This window comes from Pseudorca crassidens, chromosome 2 (assembly GCF_039906515.1).
Source record: "Pseudorca crassidens isolate mPseCra1 chromosome 2, mPseCra1.hap1, whole genome shotgun sequence".
NCBI classification, from domain to species: Eukaryota; Metazoa; Chordata; class Mammalia; order Artiodactyla; family Delphinidae; genus Pseudorca; species Pseudorca crassidens.
The window spans coordinates 115,641,608-115,661,385 of record NC_090297.1 but is presented as its reverse complement, the minus strand read 5'-3'; the positions used below and the strand labels follow the sequence as shown (position 1 = coordinate 115,661,385).

The window sequence follows — 19,778 nt, the reverse complement described above, 5'->3', positions numbered from 1 at the left end:
AGTTCGTGTCTGGGGAACTTCCGGGAGTCGCGGCTGGGGGACGCTGACGTGGAGGCAACCAAAGGACAGCAGGGAGTGTCAGGGCTCGGATTAACAGGTCGAAGCCGGAGATCTGAAGGATGCTAACCAAATTCGAGACCAAGAGTGCGCGGGTCAAAGGTAATGGAGATTAAAAGGGGAGAACGGAGGCTGGATGTCAGGGGCGGGCGCTGTCACCGGGGAAGAGAGAGAAGGTAGACTTAACGGGCTGAATTGGGCCCACCGTGCGAACCAGAGGAAGATGGGACCGAGGGAGGTTAGGCCTGGCGGGCGGTTCACCTGCAGTCCTGTCTTCTTTGGCGTGCCCTCGGGATTTGATTTTCCTGTAGTGGTTAACGAACCGCAGGAGGTTCCTTAGCTTCGCTTCTCTTCCCCTCCTCTCCTGGGGCCTGTGCCGCGACTTTTATTCTGCTCCCAAGGCCCTGTGACCTGTTGGTTTTTTGATGATTGTGTTGTAGAGAGTGGCCCTGGGGATCGAGTCTCGACCTCTGCTATTCGTGTCCAACTCTAGGTTTTTCAGAGACGAGCACTGGCTACCTCTCTTAAGGAGGCCTTGGGCTGCACCGTATCAACATCCAGTGCCTCCATTGGGCTCTATTGCCTACCTGGAAACAGGACATTGTTAAGTCTCAGTTTGCACAGGTTGCCGGATAAAATAGAGGATGCCTAATTGGATTTGAATTTCAGATAAAAAGCGAATAACTTTTTAGTATTGTTCACTTTTTATCTGAAATTCAAATTTAACTGGGCATCTTTATTTTTATTTCCTGAATATGACAACTCTAAAACTTGTGCATCAGTGGATGGAAGTGGAGGACAAACAACTGAAATTGCAATAGTAGTCTCTTAGAATGTTAGAATGAGAAAGGCAGAGACTTGGGGAAAAGATTTGTATCTTAAATATTTAGTAATATAAAATAAAAAAATTTTTAAATGTAGCATAGTAAAGTGGTTAGCAATTTGCTGTTTGGAGTCAGGTGGGCTTGCTTTGGAATCCTGAAACATTCGGTAACGAACTGCACGACCTTGGGCAACTTAACATTTCTAAATCTATTTCCTCATCTGTAATATGTGAATAATTAACATTCTTTTATAGAGAGAATTGAAATGAGAAACTATATGAAAGGTGACTGGCGTAGACTCAGTAGCTCAGAAACTGGATGCCATTATTAATGTAAGAATAGATTCTGAGCAAATTCTAAGTCTCTTGGGAATCTTGGTTATGAAGAAGAGTACCATTAAGAATTCCTGGATGGTTGAAATGGGTCTTTATAATCCTCGAGTTTCTCTTCTGCTCCTAATTTCTTATCGGGCAGTAGGGAAGGAAAGTCGGGGTGGGGGGGAGGATATCAAAATATTTGAGAGTAAATATCCATTAATGAGTGTTCCTGTATATAACGGGGTGGGGGGAATGAACAACCTAATGGAAAGTTTAGAAGAAGAAATTAAAATGTTCAATAAATAAATGAAAATACTCTTTATCTCACTAATAATGAAAGAAGTGGTCTTAGATTAGTAAAGCAAGCAAAACAACAAATAGGGGATAACATCCCATGTTGGCCAATGTGTGCAAAATGGGTACCTTCAGAAACTTGGTGAGACTGTATGTTGATACAGTCTTTTTGCAATCAGATAGTATCTACCAAAATGTTAAATACACATACCCTATTCCTGAACAATCTCATTTCCAGTCTTTAGCCTAAATCAGTAATAATGCAAATAGGCTAGATTATGTGTGGAAGCATCTTCATTAGGTCCTATTTTCTGGTAGATAAAAGTTAGGAGAAAAAACTTAAATGCCCATGAGTAGAATAATTTTAAAATGTGGTGCATTTATACCTTGCAGTTATTAAAAAGAATGAGTCTACATTTATATGTACTTAAATGTAGTGAGATCCATTGTATATAGTTAAGTGAGGAAAGAAGTTTGCAGAACATTATAATGGTATCTCCATTTTCATAAAATGATATGGATTGCATTAAAAACCTGAAAGACTACAGTCCAAACTGTTAGCAGTTGTTACTTCTGTGGACTTCCATTTCCAGTCATGATGGAGTAAGAGAGACCAGGTTTATCTTCCCACCTTAAATACCTGCATAACTGAACAAAATGTGTGAAACAAAGGTTTTCAGACATTGGACAACAGGCAGTGCGAGAGTGATTCTTGAGAGAAGGGAAATAAACAAGATGAGTCCTATGATTGTTTTAGCTTACTACCTGGAGAGAGTTTCCAGGCTGCAGTACAGGGAGGGGGGAAGAGCCCCGTGGTCTCACTGAGGAGACAGAGTTTAGAGTTCAGGGAAGTCAAGACAGCTAGAAGTTGCTGGGCAAAATACTAGAGAAGAGGGAGCTGCACAGAGAACCGTAGAGTTCTGCAGGGGATCCTGTCAGGACTTTGAGTACTAATCTGCACATGCATGTGAAGAAATGACCCAAAGCCTGGGAAAGAACCACTAGAGAGGAGAAGGCAGAACAATCCCATATTGAGCTCACATACTGGCCAATACAGCCCTCCTGATACTACAGGGCATGATATAGAGATTTCAAATGGGTATTGCTTTAATAGTGGTGCCAAATTAGACCTAAGCTAAAGGCTGCTATGGACCCATCCTAACAAAACTTAAAAAGCAAGCCTCAGAAGGACCAACTAATTCCAAGTAACTGCATCCTAAACCAAAGCCCAACGGTATCTAAAGAAATATAACAAAAAATCCAGCATGTTAATACCATAAAATTCACAATGTGTGGCATCCAGTCAATGAATGTATGAACCCAGGGTCAACCTAGCTGTCCTGTTTTCTTATCAGAGTTGGCAGGAGGTGACATCGTGGGGCTTATTTAGCTCATTGGATCATTGTCTGTTTTTTTTCCCCCAGGACTCAGTTTTCACCCCAAAAGACCCTGGATCCTGACCAGTTTACACAATGGGGTCATTCAGTTATGGGACTATCGGATGTGTACCCTCATTGACAAGTTTGATGAACATGATGGTAAGATAACAGTTTCTAGGAGGAAGCTAAAAGAGATATAAATACTTATTGTCTTCTGGAGTAGTTTCAACTTTCTTTAGGATTATAGAGCATGGGAGGGATAGAACTGGAAAATTCTGAATAAGAATCACCTTAGAGACTAGGAAGCATAACTCTCTTTAACGTGTATTGCCTGCCTTCTTCCCCAGGTCCAGTACGAGGCATTGACTTCCATAAGCAGCAGCCACTGTTTGTCTCTGGAGGAGATGACTATAAGATTAAGGTATAGAGGGTCTGTCATGACTGGGAGTAAAAGACAGGCAATGTGAAGTTTGGGAATTATGGAAGGGACTAAAAACCCAGACATCTCATTCATACAGAGCTCAGGCTTTTGACATTATCCAGAGCACTTATCCAGCAGACATTTATTGAATGCTTACTGTGTAGCAGGCACTGTTTTATATTTTTGGAATTCAAAAATAAATAAGAAATGGTTTCTGCTCTGAAGAGCTTTTGTTCTAATGGAGGAGTTAAATATATAGCCAAATAATAGCGTGTACAGTTTAGTGAGTAATACAATAGAGAGATAACCAAAGTGAAATAGGGAAGGACAATGTCGGTACAAAGACAAAAAGATATGACATAGCTGGATACATTTGAGAAACTATAATTAGTTTTGTGTGGATAAAATGTGGACAAAAGGTGAGAGAAGGAGCAGAAGATGAGAAGGGCCAGATTATGGAGTATCTCTTTGTAGTGCTCAGAAGTTTAGATGTTATCATACAAAAAACAATGAGTCTGGGTTTCCCTGGTGGCGCAGTGGTTGAGAGTCCGCCTGCCGATGCAGGGGACACGGGTTCGTGCCCCGGTCCGGGAAGATCCCACATGCCGCGGAGCGGGTGCGCCCGTGAGCCATGGATGCTGAGCCTGCGCGTCCGGAGCCATTGCTCCGCAATGGGAGAGGCCACAACAGTGAGAGGCCCGCATACCGCCAAAAAAAAAAAAAAAAAAACAAAACAATGAGTCATTAAAGGCGTTTAAGTAGAGGAGTGACATCAGATTCACATTTTTTTGAAAAGGTTACTTGAGTGGCAGTATAGAGAAAAGAGGCAGATACCAGTTAGGAGACTCTTACAAAAGTCCATGTGGGAAATGAACAGAGCATGAGCTTAGGCAGTAACATTAAAAATGGAGAGGAGATGGGGGACTTCCCTGGTGGCACAGTGGTTAAAACTCCACGTTCCCGATGCAGGGGGCCTGGGTTCCATCTCTGGTCAGGGAAGTAGATCCCACATGCATGCCACAACTAAGGAGCCCGTGTGCTACAACTAAGGAGCTGGTTAGCCACAACTAAGGAGCCTGTGAGCTGCAACTAAGGAGCCCGTGAGCTGTAACTAAGAAGCCTGCCGGTCGCAACTAAGGAGCCCACGTGCCGCAACTAAGACATGACACAACCAAATAAATAAATAAATAGGACTTCCCTGGTGGTGCAGTGGTTAAGAATCCGCCTACCAATGCAGGGGACACAGGTTCGAGCCCTGGTCTGGGAAGATCCCACATGCCGCGGAGCAGCTAAACTCGTGTGCCACAACTACTGAGCCTGCGCTCTAGAGCCCACGAGCCACAATTACTGAGCCCGCGTGCCTAGAGCCTGTGCTCCACAACAAGAGAAGCCACTGCAATGAGAAGCCCATGCACCGCAACGAAGAGTAGCCCCCACTCACCACAACTAGAGGAAGCCCGCACGCAGCAGTGAAGACCCAACGCAGCCATAAAGAAATAAATGAATAAACAAACAAATAAATGGGAGAGGAGATGGTTGCATCTAACTGAACCAGAAAAATTTACTTCATGAAAAAAATAGTCTTCATAGGCTACCTCAGGGAGTTATAAATTATACAGAAGAACTTAGGTGACAGGCATGAAAAGTGACAGCTGCCTGTAGAGAAAAGAGGCATTAGAATTATAGGAAGGACAGTTCTTTCTGGTTTCTAGGTTTTAGGCACTGATCCCGGGGGCAGTTAGTGGAAGCTCAAATCACCTGGTAGGCCTCAAAAGCTCCTAAGGGTATCACTTCCTTGTAATATTTCTAGTAGAGTGATGACCATTAAGTATTAATAATGGTTAACTTGGGTTCCTTATGATCTGTTTAAGAGAAAGACTGAGTGACATTGAAGAAAAAATTGTTTTTCCCCAAATCATTAAATTTTTGAAAAGGAGTTATCTTTCATTTGTACAAAATATCCAGATCAGTAGAGCAAATCAGTAGAGACAGAAAGTTGATTAATGGTTGTCTGGAGTTTGGTGGGGGGTTGGGAGAAAATGAGGACTACTAATGGGTATAGTTTTCTTTTGGGGGTGATGAAATGTTCTAAAATTTATTGTGCTGATGGTTGAACAACTATGAATGTATTAAAAAAAACACTGAATTCTATACTTTAAATGGGTGAATTAGATGGGATTTGAGTTATATCTTAGAGCTGTTATTAAATGAAGAAATTAGCTAGCTGTTGGGTGTGTACTGCTATTATGCTGTGGTTTAAATTTATGTTTCTCTAATGAAAGTGGGATTGTCTCGAAAAGTTATGTTTATGGACCATAATATTGTTTGCTATACTCAGATAAATGTAATATTAGTGTAATCCTGATTTACAAAGAGAAAGACAGGAATTACAAATGGCCAAGGTCTAAAAACCCTATAGGTCTTTCAGAATTCACAGTGCTGGAATTCGATAGAGGACTATAAAGGAGTCAAGACAGTTTGAAGCTAGAAATATGAAAGTTTAAAATACTGAACTCTATAAGAGGAAAAAAAGCTAGTTATAGGGCTTCCCTGGTGGCGCAGTGGTTGAGAGTCTGCCTGCCGATGCAGGGGACACAGGTTTGTGCCCCGGTCCAGGAAGATCCCACATGCCGCGGAGCGGCTGGGCCCGTGAGCCATGGCCGCTGAGTTTGCGCGTCCGGAGCCTGTGCTCCACAACGGGAGAGGCCACAACAGTGAGAGGCCCACATACCGCAAAAAAAAAAAAAAAAAAGCTAGTTACAGAATAGTATTTATGGTATGATCTAATTTTTGTGTGAAACTCAAACTCCACTGTGTACATGTATATTTATTTATAGATGACTCAACAGATGAAGGTGAAGGTACTGGAATATTTTCACTTTTCATGTTATTTACCTTTTCTCATTTCTGCTGCACATACCTTTTGAGCATGTACTAAGTGTTAGCTGCTATGTTAGATGCTAGGGGTATAGTGTTGAGCATGATGGACAAGGACCCCACCTTTAGGGAGCTTACATTCTTTTTTGGACAATCAGACTTAAGGGTTATTCAAATTTGTTACAGGAAATGGGATTACCTTTTGTGATTTATGAAAGAAAATTTAACAGTTTTTAAGTAAAAATAGGAAAGAATAGTAACAAGCTGGCCTAGATAGATTATAAACAAGCGTTAAATGTTATAGAAGGGAAAAAAGGCATCTGACCTCTTATTTTTACATTTTTGGGAGTTTTTCTGGATGGGAAGTGTGAGCTGTTGTACACTTATGGTCCTGGTTTCAGCGTCTTCCTCAATTGTGTCCATTGATGCCTGATACTTTGGTAGTTGGCTTAATTTCTTATCTGAATATGATGTTTTTCTGCTTAGCTCAGCCTAACTGAGCAATGCAGTATTTTCCATAGTGATGAGTTAAAATATGTTTGCATGATAGATGAGTACAGACCATGAATATATGGGCATCATTTGCCATCAAGTTAGGAGTCTAACAAAAGATGATGCTATATATTATATCATTGTTTCCTTTGCAGTCATATCCATCCTACTTTGTCTTATCCTGAGCTAAGGTGATAGGTAAGCACTAAGTAAGGGATCTGTATTCAAGCGAAGAACACAATAATGCAGTAGAAAGAAGAATTTCAAGTTGAGCCTTAGATAAGCATCTTGTCTTACGTTATCGAATACAGATGGTTTCTTACCAGAAAAAAAGAAAAACCTTTCCATAATTTTATCTTTAGGTTTCCCTAGCCTTGCCCTTTTTCCCTCCCCACATTTTGTTTAGCTGACTTATATTTTCATTCATGGTCTTTTCCCCTCAAACCTTAAACGAGATTCCCTATCAAGATTCTTACCTATTTAAAAATGACAAAATATAAATCCAAACTTGTTTATTGAGAAACCTGGGCCTTATAGAGGTGCAAGACCTTATGTCCTATTCCTTAGTTGAATTTTTCTCTTCGCAGGTTTGGAATTACAAGCTTCGGCGCTGTCTCTTCACATTGCTTGGGCACTTAGACTACATCCGCACTACGTTTTTTCATCATGTAAGTAGCCATTGTGGCTCTTGTTTTAGAGCATTCTTCAGTTTCCCTGTAGGAATCTTCTACTTGCTCCTCAAGCATCCATGCTTTGATAACAGAATTATGTTATTTGTTCTTCTAGGATCTGTGAGGTGTTGACCTTTCTGCTTTGTTTCCTTCTTCAAGAGGAAGCACTCAGGGTTATATTTGAATTTAATTTAATTGGATTCAGTGGGCTTTATGAGGAAGGCATTGATTCTCTGTAGGGAAAAGCAGAGATTTGATTTTAGGTTTGCTGAGCTAGCACACAAAAGTTTGCAGGCTAATCACATGTAGGGTATTATTAAGTAGTGTGTCTAGAGGAAGGTCAAGGTAAGATGCCATTTTGATGAGTTAACAAATGTTTTGAAACATTAACAATCCTGTGCTTTTATCCTAGGATTTTAGGGTCTGGTAGAGGCTATTCCTTTAGCCAAGCTTATTACCTTTCTTGATCTGTTAGGTATCACAGTAGACAGATACTGAGTTACAGATTAGAGACTCCCAACCTTTTAATCTAGTCCCAACCTGACTGGATTTCTCTATAATTATATGCTATTAGAATTCTACTATTCCTTGACTCTGAGTAAACTAAGTCTCTTGAATTAAGTAAGAAAGAATATAATGAAATAAGCAATAAATTCCTGGCTAATAATACTTTATTTCCTTTTTTAAAATTAAAAAAATTTTAGGATAGAATAGGAGACGATGAATGCTAAAATTATAGCTGAAACATTTGAGAATGAGGGCCATTCAATAAGATAATTTACTCAGAAGGAACTAATCGTCATTGCCATTCAGGGCTTGCTGAAGGCTCTTGCCTAGAACAAGTTGCCATTCAGCTGGAAAGTTATGAAAAGCTTATTTCCTTTTATTTTTTCAGTTTAATAAGTATATGTGTACCTTGTGCTTATTAAGTTCGTTGCTGAACACTGGAGATACAACTGTGACTAAGAAATACTTCCTTTTCTTAAAAAGCTTGAAGACTCTAAAAGGGCTGAATTGTTTTTACATGTTACTTTCTGCTTTGTTTACTGAGACTTGGGAATTTTTTGAGACTGGATGGTCTGACAGGGAGAAGTCAGACTTTAAAACAGTATTCCAGGGGCTTCCCTGGTGGTGCAGTGGTTAAGAATCTGCCTGCCAATACAGGGGATACGGGTTTGAGCCCTGGTCCGGGAAGATCCCACATGCCGTGGAGCAACTAAAGCCCATGTGCCACAACTACTGAGCCTGTGCTCTAGAGCCCGAGAGCCACAGCTACTGAAGCCTGCGTGCCTGGAGTCCATGCCCCGCAACAAGAGAAGCCACCATAATGAGAAGCCCGCGCACCACAAGGAAGACCCAACACAGCCAAAAATTTTTTAAAATAATAATAAATAAATAAATTTATTAAAAAACAAACAATATTATAATCTTAGGGTTAAAGAGAAGAAATCCTTTCACAAGATCTTAATTTACAAGATTATTTATAAATATAAATCATATATACATATGCACATATGTAAAAGTAAATGTAAATATGTTTTATACTATTTGCCTCTGAGAACCTATTATGTCTGGCTTCCACTCTTAAACCTTATAGCTGAAAGTGCCGAAGCTGGGAAAAGCTGGTAGAATGGTAAGGAGGAATAGATAACTAGCCTGATAAGTCAAAATCGCTTAGAAACTAGCTGAGACGTTAGGCAACGGAATATTTCCTCCAAAGAGAGAAATGGGTTACAGCAGCCTGGAAGAACACATTTGTTTCATGTTCAAACCCTTTGTCTGGAATATTTTTCAGGAATATCCTTGGATTCTGAGTGCTTCAGATGATCAGACCATCCGAGTGTGGAACTGGCAATCTAGGACCTGTGTCTGGTAAAGCAGGAGACAGCTCAAAAAACTTTCATTTCCTAGTATTTTCATAATCAGCTTCTCTTCAGAATAATCATCTCCCTTCACTAATGGGTTATGTCTGCTGATTAATTACTGATTATATTTGTAAGACACTCTTGTGTATAAAATGATAAATACAGAAGCAATCTCATTAGTAATATATGAACCTGGATTTACTGGTCATTTCTTACCAGGCAAAGGAGGTCATATAGCTAGGCTTTTAGAACAAAATTTTTGGCTGGTTTTCAGTTCTGTTCCCGTGAAACCTGAGTCAAGATCTAGACTTCTGTCCTGCTTTGTATTTGGGTGTAGAGCTTTCCATAAGTATGTAAGGACCATTTAAAGTTATGGCCTTTAAGAGGGATACCCCACTAAAATCTAACATAGCTTCCAGTATGAATTACTAAGATTTCATTTATTTTAGTATTTTAATGCATCTTTAATCTGAGAGGAAAGCTGTACAGTCTCAGTTCTCCTGAAGTTAGTAATATGTAGATACTAAAACATTACAGGCAAGAAGAGAGCCACTCTTGGAACAGCTGACCTTGCTTATTATTATTAGTTCAGAATTGTTAGGATGACTTGCCTTTGCCTCCAAAAAAGTATAATTGGACCTGCATCTGCTCAATATGGAACATGGTATTTAGCATGTAGGAATCTGTAGATTCCTGCCTCTAATTTGGTATTGTCTTTCTTTTTTCCTCTTGCAGTGTGTTAACGGGGCACAATCATTATGTAATGTGTGCTCAGTTCCACCCCTCAGAAGACCTGGTTGTATCAGCCAGCCTGGACCAGACTGTGCGCGTTTGGGATATTTCTGGTGAGCTGCCCAAGTTCAGGGGACAACCTAGTGGTGTCTGGCGCAAAACTGCAATTGCTTAAAATAGTGAGGGTAGTTGGCTTAGAACAGGAAAACTTAGAATATTCTGTTCTCATGTAATAGTGTCTTCGATTTTGAGGGTGTTAAATCTGCTTTGACGGTTCTTTGTGTTAGAGGTATTCTAAGAAAAGTGGCTGCTCTAGAAAATTCATTTTACGTTGAAGAAAATTTCACCTTTTAGTTCAGTTTTAGGGAGTATTTGATTAAGAATTGAGCTTTCCACTAAAATAAAAAAAATCTTTGACAAAAATAAATTTTGGGAGTAGATTAGTGCAGGGAAGCAGGGCTCTTGGATCCTGTGGCTTCATTTAGAAATAGGAAAATCCTTCTATTATATATCTTCTAGTGTAAGGAGCATGAGGGTTGGACGAGGGATTTTCACGTCCAGAAAACCTTTTAACTGGCAGACTTCTAGGATGAAAAATAACTTGTAGATTTTGGAGTGTTGTCATAATCCCTCCTTTCACAGTTTGTATACAGTGTCTTGATTTTGGGATAAGGATTTAAATTTTTAGTGCTTTATAGAGGAGAACTGAGAATTTAAATGCAGAGGAAGGACTGTACCTATGAGATTGACATGCTGGAAAAATGGAAGTGCTTTGTTGAGAAATGGAATAGGGAAATGAAATTCTAAACGCTATGGTTCTCTGCCCAGTTAAATTTAATTATCACTTCCTGAATTGTTTCTAGTTGTTTGTTGCCTTAGAAATTCTTAGAGATTGGATTCTCTGAAAGGTCCATGACTAGACCACAGAACACTGTTTTCATTCTGTAAAAGGAAGGACTCCTCATAGGTCCTTGCCTGGTTCTTTGTGGTAATAAAGAAAGTTGATAACTTTTCCCAACTCCCTTGTGGCATGATGGGCTGGGGCAGTATAATACTTGCTGTTTTAACAAGCAAGATAGACAATTTGGATTCCTGGGTGTAGCATTTGAAATGTTATAATAGCAGGTGTTTAAGATTCATGTAGTATAGAGACAAGCCAAGGGGAAGATGAGGACAGTTGGAAGTAGAACCTCTGCATCATGCTGTGTTTGCAGTTTCAAAGGTTCAGAATTAGAAGGGAGTGGTATAAACAAGACTGTCTTGGAGATAGGGCAGTTGTCCTCTCTTCTGCTAGGGCTTTTGCCATTGCAGTTTTTCGTCAGACTGGCTAGGCTTTTTGAAGTACACCCAGATGTGACCAGCCATGCCAGCAGAAGGTGTTAGGTACAGGCACTGTGAGCCTGTGTCCTCTCCTCACTGCTAGTACCAGGGAGCTTACTCTTCACTCCCGCAGTAACCTAGCTATGGCTTTCCATGGTTTTTCACTGTGCACGCATTCAAAGCACCCTCTCTGTCTCAGGATATGGAAGCCTGATGGGGTTGGATCCCAGGTCATGCTGTTCCAGCTGATCAGGGGCAATTACTTAGAATAGCCTTTCCCAACTGGGGATCTGTGGAAGAATTATGTGCTACTCAAACACTTTGAGTGACTGTTTTCTCAGTTCTTCTAAGAATGGTATACAGGTAATGCCATTCTAGATCATAGAGAAGTTCATTTGTTACATGCATAGACTGGTGGTTTGGCCACTGGGGCTTAATTCTTTCATAGTGCATCGGGTTGGAGGGGCCTTATACTGCTCCACTCTTAAGAGTACTGTTTATGCCACCTGATTCTGGCAGAGCAGGTTCCCTGTGGCCTAGCTAAAGCAATTTGGGGCACTTAGGTGAATGGAGTCTCTTTGGTCATCATGAAATGCCCAAGGCAGGAAATCCTTTTCTTCACTTTTGTAGGAAAACATATTTGCATCAGAATCAAAGGCCCTAAAAATCAGAGAAGAGAGGGAGAGGGTCTGACCCCATTGGGTTTATGCTTGCTCTTGAATGTGTGAAGTGCATGGATTACTATATAATATTACAATTGCTATACCTAGCATATGTGATACTGAAATTTTATGCTAATGTTACTAATGTTAATTCTCTCTTTACCATTCTAAGTGTTTTTCTGTATTCACAACTCTCTTGATTTCCAGTAACCCTTTAACCAGAGTGGAAGGAGATGCTTTGGTATTTTACCAAGTGGAAGGAGCTTTTGGTTAGACTTACGCATTCTTTCCTTTTCTGGAAGTCAGCATACTCTTTTTAGCAGAGTTATTTTGCCTGGGTTCAAATAAATCTGAACACAGGAAGAGAAATTAGCAGTCAGCTCTGTTAGGAACCAGAGTTAATATTTCCAGTGTTTCCAGGAGGGAAAAAGTTCGTTCTGAGTCAGAGAACAAAAACCCTCAAATTTAGAGGACTGGTGAAAATTCTAATCTTTCTGAGTGACTCTCTTTGAAGGGGGACACTCTCTGAACTAAGTAAATAATAAGAAAACAGAGGTCTTAAAGGAAAACCTGTCTTCTTGATACCCCTCCCATTAGGATTAACCCACAGGGCTTAGCTTAACTTGATCTTTTGTATTAGCCTGGCAAAAAATATTTGCTTAAAAGGGAATATATTTACAACCTAGATTTAAAAGATAGGTTACTTTTTTAGCTTGAGCTTCCAGGTAAACTGACAGTGAAATTATTTTAATGTGCTTATACTTTTGCATGTCAAGCCCATATAATTCAGCCTTAATCTTTGAAATGACTACTAAAAAAGTATTAATTTGCTGCCAAATCCTGTCCTCATCCCTCTCTTTTTACTACTTCCCCTGGTTCCCACTGGGAAGTGTGCGTCAAACTGGTCCATTCTGAGTGTGTCCTCCCCTCCCTCTGGATCTGAGTAGCTGCTGTAGAAATTTTCCATCTGTCGTTCAGTCCTAGTGAGTAGCTTGTCGAAGGCTCAAATATTTCTTCTCTAAGTATCTTCACTGCCTGTCACTATTCATCTCTCTGTTTTTGCTCTTCCCCTTTTCCTGGATCATTACAAGCAAGTGCAACAAAGGCTTCCATTCTGTCATACAGCTTTCCTTTTAATGTGTTTGTTGAAGCTTATTGGAGGTGAAGTTCCTCGCAGCTGTCTGTCTTTGTATCTTCCTTTGAATCTGTTTCCTGCACCAGACTCATTAAAAAGTTGACAGATCCCATTAAAGGGATAAATGAAATAAGTGAAAGGAGACATCCCTATGATGATGTATTTTTGAAACCTTAGGAGAATGAATTTTTTTTAAAGCATTGGTTTTATTTCTTTCTACCTGTTGGCTAAATGCTTATCATGGACAGAGTACAAGATAATTAAAACTGTCATGTCCTTTTAGGCACTTGCTTCTCTAATGCTGATGTTTAGGTGCCATTGTACTAGAAGAGATACATTGTAATTTTAAAACAATGGAGATAAATACAATCATTGAACTTAAGTTTTTGTATTTTCTTACAGGTGCCAAAATTTAGGCTTAAAACTATGTAGGTTTTATTTTAAGTGATAGCTTTTATTTCCCCCCATTACAGATATTTGTTCTTTTTACTTTATAAGTGCCAGGTAGTTTCATCTTCCTCTCCCCCCACCCCCAAATACTCCAAAAGATAGGATTTTAGTCCCAATCCTATTTTCTCTCTGTAACCTGGTATAATTATCCCTGCTTGCCTACCTCGAAGCGTCGTTACCCAGATCAGCTTTGAAAACACAAAGTGCTTTTCACCTGTAAGGTAGTAGTGTTACTGTAATTTTGGTTCTGACTATAGCACAAAATATCAAATTTTAAAGACAGGTTTAAAGACAGGTTGTGGTTGAGCCATAAATGTGGGCCCTATACAAATAAGACTCTCCTTATCTTGGTGTCTTTTTTGTTTTGTTTCGTCTGGTTTCTTCCTATCCTTCTATCTATCTGTTTATTTTTGGCTGCGTTGGGTCTTTGTTGCTGTGTGTGGGCTTTCTCTAGTTGCAGCAAGTCGGGGCTACTCTTCGTTGCAGTACACGGGCTTCTCATTGCAGTGGCTTCTCATTGCAGGGCACGGGCTCTAGGCGCACGGGCTTCAGTAGTTGTGGCACACGGGCTCAGTAGTTGTGGCACATGGGCTTAGTTGCTCCGCAGCATGTGGGATCCTCCTGGACCAGGGATCAAACCTGTGTCCCCTGCATTGGCAGGCGGATTCTTTTTTTTACTTTTAATTTTCTTTTAACATCTTTATGGAGTATAATTACTTTACAATGTTGTGTTAGTTTCTACTGTATAACAAAGTGAATCTGTTATATGTATACATATAGGCAGACGGATTCTTAACTACTACGCCACCAGGGAAGTCCTTTTCTGTTGTTTTTGAATTAAGGGCTGATTTCTCCCTTTAGTCTCCAAAAGTTTTAATAGCAAGATACATATATTCAGATCTATAACCAGTCTTTTGAGCAAGTGTTTAAAGGGATATGACAGTTTTAATAATTTTTGTCCCACGCTCAAGAGTCAAGAAGAAGATATGAGTACACTTTTTGCACAATTTGTAGTTTTACAATATCATCCACCAAATAAGCTGTTTTATATTTGATAGTTTTAGTTTCCTTAACTCCTTTGGAACTTCCTCATGAGTTGCCTAGAAGCTTCTAGTTTGAGAAACACTGAGCTGCGTCCTCCCCAAATGACTTTTCTTTTAAAATTTTTTGAGATGATAGAAGAAAAGTTGCTATAGATTTCATGAAGTTGAAAGTAGAAATTGAATGTTTACCATTTGAGACCAAATTTCAAGAATATTGAAGAATGGAAATGGGTGTTATCTCAAGTAGACAGCTCTTGAGATGAGGTTTGTTGAAGAAATTAGCTATGTCAGAAGTTTGGATTGTCCTCCTCTGGGAAGAAGTCCTAGTAATGGGTCTGTTAAGGGAGGAGAAGAGAAGATAGTGAATGTACTTCACTATTTTGAACAGGTTTTTTTTGTTTGTTTTTTGTTTGTTTGTTTTGGCTGCACCGCACGGCATGTAGGATCTTAGTTCCCCAATCAGGGATTGAACCCGTGCCCCCTGCAGTGGGAACGTGGAGTCTTAACCACTGGACCTCCAGGGAAGTCCCTCGAACGGTTTTAGAAAGAGATAGATAGAAGCTCTTGCATCTTTCTTTAGTCTCTCTAAATTTCTTTTTCCCTTCTTTTTCCTTAATGTTAGTCTATCACTGTACCTTTCTGCATTTCTGTCACTGTGCTCTTTTTGGTAACATTATGTTTACATTTTTCATCCCACTCCTTACCCCTTCAAAGGTCTAAGGAAAAAAAACTTGTCTCCTGGTGCAGTGGAGTCGGATGTGAGAGGAATAACTGGGGTTGATCTGTTTGGAACTACGGATGCAGTGGTGAAGCATGTACTGGAGGTACTTATCTCTCAGGGAAACAGTGACAATATGCCGTTCATTTATTCATTCCTTCAACAAAGACTTATGCAGGGTTTACTGAGTGCCAGGCACTGTTTGAGGCACTGAAAATAGAATAGTGGGTGAGCCAACAGAGAAATGAAGCTTATGTGCTACCTGAGGGAGAGTCATGTTACCTTATAAACATGAAAGCTGGCATAAGCTCCATCACCATCCCAAAGCAGAGCCCATTGTCAAGCCTCTTGAAGGGGAAGGGGAGGATAGTTCATCAAAGTTATTGAGAACCAACCATGTGTAAATAACTTGCATGCATGGTGGGAAAATAGAAAAGCATAAGGGAAACAAACTAGATTTTAAAAAATAATCCTTACAGCTATCTACTGGTAGAGATATTATTAACCTCATTTTGCAGATGAAAAAATTGAGATTTATGGAAATTAAGTGGTTTACCAAAGTCTACACAAGTCTACTAAGTTGAAGAACTAGGCTTTGAACTTGGATCTATCTGACTCCAAACGAAGCTGCTTTTCACCGCAGAATGGTACCTCTCAAAAATACTGCTAATTCGAAACTACCTTATCTGTGATTCTGTTATGATACAGAGTATAAACTTACAAATAGGGTAAAAGATATCTTAAAATCAGCAGTTCTTAAACTTTTTGGTCTGAGGACCTTTTTATACACTTAAAAGTTATTTAGGACCCCGGAGAGTTTTTGTTTATGTGCATATCTCAATTTTTATCATATTTGAAATTAAAACCAAGAACTCTTAAAACATGGACTATATAAGGATAAAGTCTTTTAGCCACCAAAGCAGTGACATCATCACATGTCATGTAACCTCTGGAAAACTCTGCAGTCATGAGAGAATAAGAGTGAAAGGGGCAAATAATGTTTTGGTGTTATTACGAAAATCGTTTTAGACCCTGCAGATTTCCTGAAAGGTTCTTGGAGCTCATCTAAGAGTTTCTTGAGCACACTTTGAGAATTTCTTCATTAAGTTATAAAATTGGCTTTATTCTTGAGATGCTAATAACTAGTTGGAGAAATAAAATATAAGTAGACAAGTAACAAAACAAGGTAGCATATCCCAAATGCAAATGAAGCTGAATTTGGGAGTAGAAGGATTTGGGAATTCCCATGAGAATTCGGGAATAATATTAGATAGATTGATATAGTAATTCTCATGGTCAGATCTTAGAGCAGCAGTCCCTTGAGTCTTTTCACATGAAGAGTAAAAATCAGAGACATCGTTTATAACCACTAGCATGGTCCATTGGTTTGCTTTGAGTAACAGATATAAAGAAGAACGACTTTTTTAGTTTAGAAGAACCACCTTTTTTGTACAGGGTCATGATCGTGGAGTTAACTGGGCTGCCTTCCACCCCACTATGCCCCTCATTGTATCTGGGGCAGATGACCGTCAAGTGAAGATCTGGCGCATGAACGGTGAGTGAACCAGTGACAGTATCACCATACCTAAAATATTGGCTGCTGGCCAGCAAGGTGAAGTAGCCAGGTTTTCCAGACTTAGTGACCCATTTTCCTACCTTAGGTTGTTAAGCTAATCCTAGGAGCATGACAATTGCCTTATTCCCTTTTTTTCCTTTGATGGCATCCTGATTTTGAGGAGTGTGAACATAATTAAAAATAAGAATTCATTTATTCAACAAATATTTATTGAGTACCTACTTTGTACTAACCATTGTTCAGGGTTCTGAAGATAACAGTGATGACTGAACCAGATAACATTTCTGCCCCATGAAGAGTCCATTTATTCTATAGTGGCAGCTAGTGACAGAGCAGGGTAAGGAGATAAAGAATGACAGAGAAGAGGTGTTATAATTGATAAGAGGGTGAGAATGAAATAACAAAGAAATATGTAAAGATTCAGAGTCTTAAATGAAGAAAATTGCCCTATTAGAAAGGAGTTGGTAACTTAACATTTTGTAGTAATACCTAGCATTTGGTTAGAGGATGTCATAATTTGAAATCCCAAACTTAAAGTAGTAGGGAGTTGTAGTGACCTAATTCTCCTTTGTCCTTCAGAATCAAAGGCATGGGAAGTTGATACCTGCCGGGGCCATTACAACAATGTATCTTGTGCTGTCTTCCACCCTCGCCAAGAGTTGATCCTCAGCAATTCTGAAGACAAGAGTATCAGAGTCTGGGACATGTCTAAGCGGTAAGGGGGTTACAATGGTGTGTGACCAAACCCAGGGGAAAGCTCCTTTCTCTCTCTTACTCTCTCTTTTTAAAAATTAGATTAGAATACTTTTTGTTTCTCATCATCCTCAGCATGTAGAAAAATCAAATAACATATTATGAAAACGTGAAGGGACCTAGTGTTAGCCAACATTTAGAAATCTTCCATGAAATAGAAATTTCTGTGTATGTTCTTTTTCTCCTCTAAATTTAAGCAGGTTCTTCTGTAGCTACAGAAATAAGAAATATTAAATGAAAACAGTACAGTAGAAAATTATGATGAGTGGGGCGAGTTGTAATATCAAAATAGTAGAGTCAGTTTGAAGTCCTCTTTTGTTTTTTTTTTTGTTTTTTTTTTCTTTGGTCATGCTGCACGTGGCATGTGGGATCTTAATTCCCAGACCAGGAATCAAACCCAAATCCCCTGCACTGGAAGTTTGGAATCTTAACCACTGGACCACCAGGGAAGTCCCTGAAGTCCTCTTTCTGTTCCTTGGTAGAATTTATCATGACTGTCTTTATTTAGAATATGCAGTTCACTGTCCTTGATTTAGCTTTTTAATCAGTGTGCTGGCCTACCACTTAATACTCTTGTATGTGATAGGCTGAAGTTTCCTTGGAAATTAATATTTTTCTTTGTGTACCTTTTACTTTCCTAGGACTGGGGTTCAGACCTTCCGCAGGGACCATGATCGTTTCTGGGTCCTAGCTGCCCACCCTAACCTTAACCTCTTTGCAGCAGGTAAAGGCCATTTCTTCTTTTTTCCTTTGGTTCAAAGTTTATAAGACTTGAGAGTGATTCTCCATTAGCTTTGTCTCCAGCAAGTACATAGTAGGATGACAAGGAAAAATAGAAGTCTCAGAGCCACCTAGTTGAAGGTTTTCTCCTTTTTAACTCCCTTACCTTCTTGGTATAGTGTTCTTTATCCACCAAAATTCATTTAATAATAAAGCCCATTCTCTCCCTTTTTTTTTTTCTTTTGGCCATGCCGCATGGCTTTTGGGATCTTAGTTCCCCAGCCAGGGATTGAACCTGGGCCCTTGGCGGTGAGAGCACTGAGTCCTAACCACTGGACCTCCAGGGAATTCACCTAAAGCCCATTCTCTTTGATTAGTTCCTAGGAGACTTAGAGGCTAATACTGGACACTTGAGGTTCCTAGACTGAGGAGCTAGAAGCTGAGTTTTATTCATTCGTTTAGCAAATACATACTGAGTATCAGCCCTAGTCTGGGTGCTGGTATTCTAGCAGTGCATAAAACAATGTCTCTTACTTTACAGAACTTATTTTGAGTTATAATTAACTTAAAATATTTTATTAGTTTCACAACATAGTGATTTGATTTTTTTTTTCTTAATTTTATTTTTTTGTCTTTGGCTGTGTTGGGTCTTCGTTGCTGCACACAGGCTTTCTCTAGTTGCGACAAGTGGGGGCTGCTCTTCATCGTGGTGCGTGGGCTTCTCATTGCAGTGGCATCTCTTGTCGCGGAGCACAGGCTGTAGGCGCATGGACTTCAATAGTTGTGGCTAACGGACTCTAGAGTACGGGCTCAGTAGTTGGGGCTCACGGGCTTAGTTGCTCCACGATATGTGGGATCTTCCCGGACCAGGGCTCGAACCCGTGTCCCCTGCATTGGCAGGCAGATTCTTAACACTGTGCCACCAGGAAAGCCTGATTTGATATTTTTATACATAATGATCACTACAATAAGACCAGGCCACAACGGTGAGAGGCCCGCGTACCACCAAAAAAAAAAAAAGTCTGTTTCTATTTTGTTTTGTTTGTACATTTGTTTTTGTGTTTTTTTGGCGGTACACGGGCCTCTCACCGTTGTGGCCTCTCCCGTTGCGGAGCACAGGCTCCGGACGCGCAGGCTCAGCGGCCATGGCTCATGGGCCCAGCCGCTCTGCGGCATGTGGGATCTTCCCGGACCGGGGCACGAACCCATGTCCCCTGCATCAGCAGGCGGACTCTCAACCACTGCGCCACCAGGGAAGCCCTGTACATTTGTTTTTCAAATTCCACATATGAGTGAAATCATACAGTAATTATTTTTCTCTGACTTATTTTGCTTAGCATAATACCCTCCATGTCCATCCATGCTGTTGCAAATGCAAGATTTCATTCTTTTTTATGGCTGAGTAATATTTCATTGTATATGTATACCACATCTTCTCTATCCATTCATCTATTGATGGACACTTAGGTTAC

General features: G+C 40.0%; 1 protein-coding gene across 2 annotated transcripts in view; it reads left to right on the top strand.

Annotated features, from left to right (window-relative positions):
• The first annotated feature begins 1 nt into the window (after position 1).
• COPA (COPI coat complex subunit alpha) overlaps positions 2-19,778 on the top strand; it is a 50,808-nt gene continuing 31,031 nt past the window's right edge. For both annotated transcript variants that reach the window (XM_067728327.1, XM_067728326.1), the window contains exons 1-10: positions 2-159; positions 2,917-3,030; positions 3,219-3,292; positions 7,249-7,329; positions 9,128-9,204; positions 9,933-10,042; positions 15,254-15,363; positions 16,713-16,812; positions 17,413-17,548; positions 18,228-18,310. In XM_067728327.1, coding sequence (XP_067584428.1) covers positions 120-159; positions 2,917-3,030; positions 3,219-3,292; positions 7,249-7,329; positions 9,128-9,204; positions 9,933-10,042; positions 15,254-15,363; positions 16,713-16,812; positions 17,413-17,548; positions 18,228-18,310 — 925 coding nt within the window. In that variant the 5' untranslated portion in view covers positions 2-119. The remainder of the gene's footprint in view (positions 160-2,916; positions 3,031-3,218; positions 3,293-7,248; positions 7,330-9,127; positions 9,205-9,932; positions 10,043-15,253; positions 15,364-16,712; positions 16,813-17,412; positions 17,549-18,227; positions 18,311-19,778) is intronic.